The sequence below is a fragment of the Bubalus bubalis genome, chromosome 4 (genome assembly GCF_019923935.1).
Source record: "Bubalus bubalis isolate 160015118507 breed Murrah chromosome 4, NDDB_SH_1, whole genome shotgun sequence".
Lineage (NCBI taxonomy): Eukaryota > Metazoa > Chordata > Mammalia > Artiodactyla > Bovidae > Bubalus > Bubalus bubalis.
In genome coordinates, this window is record NC_059160.1 from 105518562 (window position 1) to 105529919 (window position 11358).

Here is an 11358-nt window from a genome sequence, read left to right on the forward strand (position 1 = left end):
CCCCAGGCTCACTTTTTAGCTCTGAAAGATTCAGTAGTCATTTACGTGTCAATAACTTGCCAATGCATATATACCCTTGCCACTCATTGCTCTGCTTAGTGTGAGTCTAAACAATTTCAGCAGTTTGTCAGATACTTACATCTATATTTCTTTAATTCAGTTGGATACAAATGAGAAATGTATCTCTTTCTTTTCCTGAAAGGCCCACTCTGCTTTTGCAGTTTCTATTTATTTTAAGGCTATCAATATCCTCTGACATGCAGACTAAATAACTGTCATCTTTGCTGCTTTCCTCATCTTTCCCTGCATCTCAACCCTCCTAATATAAGAGGGCTTGCAAAATTAAGGGAACAGCAACAGTGTGTGTGTGTGTGGTGGGGGGGGGGGGGGCGGACACACATGGGCGTATTTGCCAACTCCCAGTGGAAGACTTAGTAGATCAGAGTAAAGAGGAATATACTCTCTACTCCCTTTACCTGTATTTTGGGATCATACTTCAAGTCATTTACTTTGAGGAAATGTTCCCCCGTCACGTTTGTCAAATGTTTTTGTCTGCTTTGATATGACGGTAGGACTTAGATCTAAGTTACTTATTATCTGTTCCTCTCACCTCGTCAGCGAGGCTCTCAGTGTCTGTACCACCTAGAGTACACTTTCTTCCTACTTATACTATGATGCAATTAGGCGAGAGTAAGTGTGATACAGGCCATGGTTCAAATCTAAGCTCTGCTACTTCCATCCTGAGACTTTGAGTATGATTTGCTGTGACAAGCATTTAAATATTTCAGTATGTGTTGGACTCCAAGTGAATGCTCTTAATGTCTTTCCTTTTCTACCTGATGTGTTTATATATAATATTTACTTATGGAAGATGTAACTCATACCACTAGCCTAGCACTCACAAGATGAATGAAATGGCTTAATTTAACCCATACTTATTGAGATTGCTCGGGAGCCTCCATTGGATGGGACCCAGGGATGCCTGTTTTCTCTCCTTCTGAACCGCCTCCACCTGCCCCACTTCTGCCATTTTTACTCACTTCTGCTAATAGGGAGTTGAGAAAGACAGCCCAGTCATCTCTTATTTTTGAGGGCTTCTCTACTGACATGCATGAGAGAACAAAGAGTCTAACAAAAATATGTGAATAGTATATGGATTCCAGAATTCTCTCTAAATTTCTATGGTAGTGGTATCTGGTTGGAAGTGTCTGCATCTTTCTGCAATACTCCTATAGAAACTCCTTTCAGACTATTCTTCTTAATTAATTGGAGAATCTGGTTGGCCAACCCTGTCATAACTGTATTTCCAACTCATCTGCCCAGGCAATATCAAGGTACAGTATAGGTTATTGCTAAGGGGTCAAACTTTTTTTTTTAAATTATGCTTTAACAGTAATGATATTTCAATAAAATATAAAAATATATGTTATCAGTCTTATAAGGCACATTCATGTCATGATTAATTTGAAATTTCAATATTGCTTCCAAAACTAGAAAACATTATTAAAAGTAGAAATGACCTATGAACATTTGCTCCCTGAAAAGATCACTTTTCTATTAATAATGAGACATGCATATGGAGATTTATACTGTTATCTTCTCTGTTTTGCCTCGTTTGTTATTTGGGCTTGGTACATACATTTCCACAGACTCAAGGAGATGAACTGAGTTACTGTCCTACAATGAATTCCTATTAAATCCAGGGCTAAATTCAGGTAACTAATTCACAATATATTCCATGGTATCAGGAAAAGTATCCTATTCATATTATTGACAACTTATAAAAAGTAGAAACAAAGTACGTATAATAATTTATAATGCAGTTTAAAAGACTTGATTCTGACAAGGTCTTATTTTTTTAAATTTATTCCTTTTGTTCAGTTATCTGCTGTCTTCTGGCATTTTGTATTGGCCTGATATTTGTGCAACGCTCTGGAAACTACTTTGTTACAATGTTTGATGACTATTCTGCAACCCTGCCTCTGCTAATTGTCGTCATTTTGGAGAATATTGCTGTATCCTTTGTTTATGGCATAGATAAGTAAGTATATTCGCTTATGCATCCATTTTACATCTCTGCTTTGATATGTATCTCACTTAGGAGAAAAATGACTGGAGGAAAAAATGCCTTGCTACAAAAATCAAATCTTATGCAGGCTCTTCTCCATTCAACAGTTTTAACAAAGTGCATCTCCTTATTAGGTGATGAGATAGAACAGTGTAAATGGTAATGAGGTTTAGGATTCTGGAGCTTTGATTTAATTCTGGTTATTAAATAGGAACTTCCAAGAGCTTGTGTATATTGACTAAGTTCCAAGAACCTTGTCAAGTTGTTTTAAGCCGTTGTTATCTCCATTTCACACATAAGAAAATGCGGGCTTAGTGAGACACGAAGTGACTTGCTCATCACACACCTGAACAGAGGCAGAGCTGGGATTTAGAGCCGTTTTTGTGCTGTGCTGTGTTTAGTCACTCAGTTGTGTCAGACTCTTTGTGACCCCATGGACTGTAGCTCACCAAGCTCCTCTGTCCATGGGGATTCTCCAGGCAAGAATACTGGAGTGGGCTGCCATGCCCTCCTCCAGAGGATCTTCCCAACCCAGGGATTGAACCCAGGTCTTCTCCATTGTAGGCAGATTCTTTACCATCTGAACCACAAAAGCCCATTTTTACTTAACTCTGAAGTCTATACCTCTAATTATGTTGCCAACCTGTTTTACAAGAAGGATTGATAAAATGCCTTATTTTACCATGTTACACAATGTTTTGTGTAGCAGGACCATTTTGGGAAGAGATATATCTATCTATCTATCTATATCTATCTATCTATCTATATATATATATATATCTCACTGCTTCAAGATATATATAGCATTCACTATACATATTTATGGAGTCATGACTTGAATTCACTAGATGCCTAAATCTTTAAATTATATACTTGCTTGGTCTGAAAAGTATATAAACTTGTGTGAAATTAAGCATTAGAGTAATCTCAGAAGAAAAACATTTCTGGAGACCTTGTCCAATATTGTTTAAATTTGTTGTCTTTAGTTAGCATTTATGGATTAAGGCAGTAAGACCATCAAGCTTATTAGAGGTTTCTCTGATGCAGGAATAAGTTCACTGAATGAGGACCAGAGTCCTCTTCAACAACATAAAGAACATTATTATACTGAGTGAGCTTTGTGACAAAACTTAGAGAATATTTCATTACTCTAAAAAGCTGCAGGCAAGGACAGGTAGGAAAACTTACATTTAATGATCACGTACTAAATAGCAATAGTAGTAATAGCTGTATATTGTTTAGTTGCTAAGCCATATTCGACTCTTGCAACTCCATGGAGCATTACTACATCAAAATAAAATGGCTGCACAGCCAAAGAAATGATCAAGAAAATAAAAAGGTAACCTATTGAATGAGAAAAATATTTGCAAATCAAATATCCAATAAGGTGTTAATATCCACAATGTATAAGGACTTATAACTCAGTAGCAAAAAAAAAAAAGTCAATTAAACAATGGACAAAGGACCTGAATTTTTCCAAAGAATATATACAGATCATCAACAGATACATGAAAAGTTGTCGACATCACTAATCATCAGGGGAATGCTATATGCATTATCTTAATCCTTGTAACAGTATTCTGTGGTGACTAGTATTACTCATATCACAGATGTACAATTGGCCTTCCTTGTATAGGAGGACACAGTATCTTAGTTGTAGAGCCAGGGCTTTTAACTTTAATTTCAAAACCAGATATTTCTATAGTCTACCGAGGTGCCCCCAACTCTTGCACTGTGTTGGAATTTGATATTGTTATTGGACTGATCTATGGATCAGTAGGATCATAATTTAGTTTTCCATTTAGACTGTTCATCATTTACAATAGGCATAGTGGTAAGTATTTCTTTTTAGTAGTTCCTAAATAATAATCATTATAACGACAAAAGGAATAATACTACTAATAATCCTTGCATCTATAAATGTCTGCTGTTTATAAAATAGTGTGCTTTGCATAGGTTGTCTATGAGCCTAATAATAACTCTCCAAGATGGGTATCATCTTTCTTGAGCATGCCAAAAATGAACAGAAGGACTAAGACATACATTTAGATATTATGGAGGTATGATTTGAAACCAGATCTGTTGGTCTCTAAAGCTCATATCTTGTCCAAGGAGCACAATTGGAGTTTGCTTTTTAAAAATGCTCTTATTTAATTACTTTTCCCTCCTTTAAATGTCTGCAGGAATCTTATATTCCTCCTGTTCAGCTTCAGTGGTGTCATGAGCTCAGTTCTGCTCTGTCATCTGCCATGTTTACCTAAATTTCCAGAGACAGGGTTGAGATAAAGAAGCCTTCCAAAACCTAAACATTTGAGATAGCAAATTCAAATGCAGAAAAAGAAATACTGTATGGGCTTCCCTGTAGCTCAGTTGTAAAGAATCTGCCTGCACTACCAGAGACCTGGGTTTGATCCCTGGGTTAAGAGATTAGGAAGAAATATGGTTGAGAGAAGATGAGAAGGAAGATCCTGTGATGCTGAAAGTGATGGCTGCACAGATTGCATTTCCCCAAGTTTCCTTTTTAAAATGAAGGAGAAAAACAATGACTAGAAAGCAAAACCAAATACCCATGGACACCGGAAAGAAGATATTCCCGTGAACCCTGAAATATGAAAGGTTGGGGCAAACCACTGGCAGCCACAGAAGCTGTGCGGCGTCACATCCGTGTGGGTGATGGTAGCGGATACACAGCTGGGCCTCTGACAGCTCTCTACTCACCCCCAGGTCCTCCCTGCAATGTGTGGGAGGCTGATTAACCTGAAGATAGTGAGCTAAACTGGGAGAAGTAGTATCTTTGGCTTCATTTCGCAGATTGCAGAGGGATCCAAACACAACAAGATCATCAGTATTGGAACAAAGTGGTCTCTAAACTCTTGAAATGAACAACCCAGAGTTCTCTTCCAAGATAAGCTCTGCACTGAGAGCAAAGTGGTGGGAGCAAAACCTGAACTGAGCAGGAGATAGACAGTAGAAGTGTTGGAAAAGGAAGTCCAAGTAAATATGAGAAAGAGGGCAGAGGTTAAAAAAAAAAAAAAACTGAGAAACTATGAGGCTGCCTTTTTTGATTTTTTGCAAAAATAGAGAGGAGGGGCTTCCCTGGTGGTCCAGTGGTTGAGAGCCTGCCTGCCAGTGCAGGGGACACAGGTTCAATCCCTGGTCCAGGAAGACCCCACCGGCCATGGGGCAGCTAAGCCTATATGCCACAGCTACTGAGCCCACATGCTATAGGGTCTGTGCTCCACGGCAGGAATGAGAAGCCCACACGCTGCAACTGGTAGTCTCCGCTTGCCACAGCTAGAGAAAGTCCGTGCAGCACGGAAGACCCAAATGCAGCCAAAAAGAAGTAAATAAATTTTTTTAAAAAAATAAAGAAGCAATGCGCATGTATCCTTCCCTCTCCAAAATTCAGGAAATTTTTATTTCACTTAAATGTGGTTAAATCATAAACAAAAATCATTTAAAAAAAAAGCAGAAAGGAGCAGAATAATATCCCTTCAGATAACAAATCCACACAAGCAAAACAGATGGAAAACTCATAATATTTCAAAATGAAGTTGAAATAGTGTTGAAAAATGATAGAAGCCACAAAAGAATAGCATATATCAGTTAATTTAAAATTGAGAAATATAATAACTAGAGACAAGGGAGATTTGAAAACAGAGATGATAGAACTCAGGAAACAATTATGTATAACAGAAAAATCACTTAATACATGAAGTCAAATTAAAACGAAAACAACAAGTACAATATATATTTCCTCAAGAATTAGAAGCTAGAAAGGAGGAATACTTTTTAAAATCAAAAAGAAATCACCAAGGATAAGAAAATGAACAGAAACAGCAGTCAAGCAAAGATGATTCAACATTTGTGCAATGAGGACCTCTAAACGCAGTGGCTGGAAAATAACTCTGAAAACTGTAATTAAAGAAACATACCGAAGCAAATAACTTGAGTGCTGAAAGGGCAAATGATAGTTGGAAGAAACAGACATAAAGGATAAGATTTGCTTTTTCTTTTTTTGGCTGCATGGCTTGTGGGATCTTAGTTCCCAGAACAGGGATCAAACCCAGGGCCCCAGAAGTGAGAGCGCTAAGTCCCAACCACCAAACCACCAAGGACTTCCGCACATTCACACTTTACAGCTGTATGATGTTAACGCTGTCAGGAGTGTTAACAAAGCCAAGACAAAGCCTAGGATGTTACTTGGAGACCAAAAAAAAAAAAAAAAAAAAAAGCATGCATGCAGGTAAAAAATAGTACCAAACAAATTATTTACAATAGAAAAATCAGATAGTCAACAAAATTTTTGTAACAGTCTTACGTAGACATATTTATGATTTTCGAAGAAAGAAAATGTAAACTACAGATTTTAAATTCAGCTGACCTGACATTCAAATATAGTGACCATAAATAATTTTAAACATGCAAGAAATTAGGGAATATAGTCACTGTGATCCCTTTTTGAAGAATCTACTGGAGAACTAGCTTTAGACAACCAAAAAGTCTACAGAAACATTAGTACAAGACTGGTGGATGGGCAGTACATATTTTATCTCGAATTAAATATTAAGGGATAGAAACCAGTATGTAATGGTGACATGCTCCTGACAGCATTAACATCATACAGCTGTAAAGTGTGAATGTGCGGAAGTCCTTGGTGGTTTGGTGGTTGGGACTTAGCGCTCTCACTTCTGGGGCCCTGGGTTTGATCCCTGTTCTGGGAACTAAGATCCCACAAGCCATGCAGCCAAAAAAAGAAAAAGCAAATCTTATTTGAGGTAAATAATGTCTCAATAACTTGACTTTAAAAAACAAACACATAAGTCTAATCATTACTCAGTCTAAGTGCTAATTCACAGGAAATAGGAGGATGAGATGCACTTGCGAAGCCAACAGTGTGGGATGCAATTATTAACAGCAAAATCTAAACTGTGGGAAATTACGGGACAGAGTGCCCAGCTCATTTAAAAAAAGAATGACAGAAATGACACAGAGGTTAGGAGGCACTTAGCAGAGATGAAGAAAGGAGTTCAGAAAAAAATAAAAATTCAAAGAATCATAATGTGTGGACCCTCTTTCAATCAAATGACATCAGACTGAAAACAGAAATGAGAGTTTGGATCAGTTGGATTGGATGATGTGAGCTAATTATCTCTAAATAAATTTTTTAAAAAAAGAGAGAAACAAGGAAATTTTAATGTATTGCAACTATTGTGTTCATAGCATGGAAGGTCATCAGTTGGAGGAGACGTTCCAATAATTATAAATGGGCTTCCCTGGTGGCTCAGATGGTAAAGTGTCTGCCTGCAATGCGGGAGACCTGAGTTCAATCCCTGGATTGGGAAGATCCCCTGGAGAAGGAAATGGCAACCCACTCCAGTACTCTTGCCTGGAAATTCCATGGATAAAGGAGCCTGGTAGGCTACAGTCCATGGGGTCGCAAAGAGTCCAACACAACTGAGCAACTTCACTTTCACTTTCCAATAATTAGCTTAAGGGGACTCTCTCCAAATAAAAAGTACAGTACACTGGTTCCATTTTACATTATAAATGTTCTTAATTGATAAGTCATCTTCCAATATGACTTTTAGATTCAGTAGAAAGTGTCATAGGGTATCATGTTTAACCCTGGTCAAACCATTGATATAATGCACATTTTAAAGGACATTTAATTTAGCATATTTTAATATAGCTACCTTAACTCGAGGAATAATTAAATTATTTCTTTCTATTTAGGTTTATGGACGACCTAAAGGATATGCTGGGCTTTGCTCCCAATAGATATTACTACTATATGTGGAAATATATTTCTCCTCTAATGCTGTTATCACTGCTAATCGCTAGCATTGTGAATATGGGATTAAGTCCTCCTGGCTATAATGCATGGATGGAAGATAAGGTAAAATAAAAAGAAGAAGTCAGATAAAAGAATACACAAAATATCATTTTAGAGGTTTTTGGCTTTCACTTTTTTCAGTATAATTTGCTGTTTAATGGGTGGTACTGCTTTTATGCAGGGATCTTAAGATTTATGTTTCGTTTGGCCCCAAATATGTATGTTTTTTTATTTGTAATGAATATTTTTAGTACATGAGAAACATTGACTTGGACCTCATTAAAGTAATTTTATCCGCATCACCATAGATGGACCAATAATTATTTAGGCTTTTGACTCTAGAGAACATATTGATCAAACCACCAGAAATTTTTCCTGCATAAATTTATGAAATCATATCTGAGACACTCTATACCAATGAAAATATGCATCAACAATGTAGACATAATTTAAATAAATATTGAAGTAGAGTTTTGCTATAGCTGTCTTCTATTAGCCATGAAGATTCAGTACTCTTGCCTGGAAAATCCCATGGATGGAGGAGCCTGGTAGGCTGCAGTCCATGGGGTCACTAAGAGTCGGACACGACTGAACGACTTCACTTTCACTTTTCACTTTCATGCATTGGAGAAGGCAATGGCACCCCAATCCAGTACTCTTGCCTGGAAAATCCCATAGACGGAGGAGCCTGGTGGGCTGCAGTCCATGGGGTCACAAAGAGTCGGACACGACTGAGTGACTTCACTTTCACATTTCACTTTCATGCATTGGAGAAGGAAATGGCAACCCACCACTCCAGTATTCTTTCCTGGAGAATCCCAGGGATGGGGGAGCCTGGTGGGCTGCCGTCTATGGGGTCAAACTCTGTTCGTCTATGGGGTCAGACATGACTGAAGCGGCTTAGCAGCAGCAGCAGCATTCAGTTTCTTTTCTCAAGCTGCATTAGCTACATCGTAATGCAGTCACAAGATATATATTATCTATTAGAAAATTAGAATGCTTAATTTTTAGAGCTACCCCTGACCTTTATTCTATGGTCACTAATTCTATATAACAACTCAATTCATGACTATTCTAAAAAAAGAAGTCGGCTATCCTTTATCAAAACCCGTGGGGACAAATGTAGTTCAAAATTTAATTTCAGATTCTAGAAAGGTAATGTGGAGAAGGAAATGGCAACCCACTCCAGTATTCTTGCCTGGTGAATCCTGTGGATGGAGGAGCCTGGTGGGCTGCCGTCCATGGGGTCGCACAGAGTCGGACACGACTGAAAGGACTTAGCAGCAGCAGCAGAAAGGTGATGTGGCACATATAACAGGTATCCATTGCTTAGTAACAATGACTCAGAACTTAATGACTGAAAGCAGTTCTGACTTATTATTTCTTAGGGTTTTGTGGATAAGCTGGAACATTCTTCTCTGGGTCTTGCTTGAGTCAACTCATGCAGTTGACTGAACTTGGAGAGCTGGGCTCTCTCTGTGAACTTTCGTTCTTGACTTCTTCCAGGCCTTATGGGCTCAGGGTAGCATCTAAGACACAGAGGCAGAAATCTTCAGGCTTTTAAGGCTTTGCCTTGGAAGTTGCTTACTGTCACTTCCACAGCGATTTATTAATCAGTCACAAGACTAGCCCAGGTTCTTTGCTTAGAAACCTGAGATAAATATATATTTTTTCACGTCCCTGCAGAGAATGCTAGATGATTAATAATTATTTTTGACTTTAACAGGCATCTGAGAAATTTCTGAGCTACCCAACGTGGGGGATGGTCATCTGTATCTCTCTGATGGTCCTGGCAATATTGCCCATCCCAGTTGTCTTCATCATCCGCCGCTGCAACCTGATAGATGATAGTTCTGGTAATTTAGCATCTGTGACCTATAAGAGAGGAAGGGTCCTGAAGGAGCCCATAAACTTAGAGGGGGATGATGCAAGCCTCATTCATGGCAAGATATCAAGCGAGATGTCCTCTCCAAATTTCGGTAAAAATATTTATCGAAAACAGAGTGGATCGCCAACTCTGGATACAGCTCCCAATGGACGCTATGGGATAGGGTACTTGATGGCCGACATGCCAGACATGCCGGAATCTGACTTGTAGCTGGAGGTGGAGGGCAGGGGGTGCAGAAATCAGTGAGTGTTATTTGGTTCATTTTTATTAATGAACATTGGCTCTACTAAGAGAAGCGTCAGACTTCGCTTATCAGAGGGTGATCTCAGGTGTTCCGTGGCTGTGATCTTTAATCCTAATGGCAAGGGTAAATTCAGCTTGACCATTCCTTTGGATTCTTCGGTTTACATTTGAGCAGAAAGAGTCACAGACCAAGCGTACAATAACTGACTGAGGTCCACATTGGTCGGAAGTTTTAAAAATACTTCTGGCATTTGTCTTTTCCAGGGATTCCTATCTCTATAAAAACAGGTGTTACCTCCGTTTCTAACAATTTCTGGCTGTCATGCTATGGGAAACTAAAAAATGGTATACTTCAAAATCGATTAAGTTTGCCTTCAGGGTAACCCCCAGGATTAAAATGAACAGTTCTGTAAGCTGGTGCCGCTCAGCACACTTCCATGAACATATCGTGTAGATAGGCTGCACTTACTTTGGTAGCATTGATACCTTCTTAGGCTATTAGTTGAAGAAAACTGCAAAGTATTTTCTTATGTAATAGCTGTATAGAGCAATAGTATCAAAGAATAAGAAGGCACTGATGCTGGGATGAAAGGTGAAATTCAGAAGTGACTGGGGATCATGTGTGTGATGGCTGTATATTTTGTGTAAAATACATGTGTGTGAAAATGAGCTAAGAATGAGTCACTCAGCACGCTCAAGAATTATGCTGACTCCGCATTTTTCTATGCCGTGTGCCTAAAAACCTACTTGATATTTATTGTGGTTTCAAGATTACTCATAGTATATTTCTATAATATACTTGCAGTGTATATAGCTATATATTAGTACTCTAAGTACTGATTTGAAAACTTGAAGCAAGATGGCATTTTATTTCATATCTTTCTGTTTTGCTTCTGTTTTATGCAAATAAAAATCCTTTTTTAAGTGATTGTTAAACTTGTATGGCATTACATTTTAAGCAACAAATAAAGTTCAAAAATGATGTTTGTTTCCCTCATTGATTTCTCTTGTGCTACCCGAATGGGATTGTCTTGTACCTCTGCCAGCACTTAGGCTTTTCATAATAATTAATCTTCACATTCCAAGAGGGATTAATAGATTGACTAATAGAGTTACCACCACTTTAGAGACAAAAGAAAAAGGAGAGTATTATGGCTAAACGGTGTTTTAATGTAGTCTCACAAGCTTCCCAGGAGGCTCAGTGGTAAAGAATTCACCTGCAATTGAGGAGATATAGGGTCAGTCCCTGGGTCAGGAAGATCCCCTGGAAAAGGAAATGGCAATGCACTCCAGTATTCATGTCTGGGAAATCCCATGGACAGA

At 38.3% G+C, this 11358-nt stretch overlaps 1 protein-coding gene across 5 annotated transcripts in view; it reads left to right on the forward strand.

The window, feature by feature from the left end:
- SLC6A15 (solute carrier family 6 member 15) overlaps positions 1-11017 on the forward strand; it is a 56421-nt gene extending 45404 nt beyond the window's left edge. For all 5 annotated transcript variants that reach the window (XM_006079514.4, XM_044941872.2, XM_044941871.2 and 2 more), the window contains 3 exons: positions 1882-2041; positions 7805-7967; positions 9631-11017. In XM_006079514.4, the coding sequence (XP_006079576.2) occupies positions 1882-2041; positions 7805-7967; positions 9631-10002 (695 nt within the window). In that variant the 3' untranslated portion in view covers positions 10003-11017. The remainder of the gene's footprint in view (positions 1-1881; positions 2042-7804; positions 7968-9630) is intronic.
- The last annotated feature ends 341 nt before the right edge of the window (positions 11018-11358 follow it).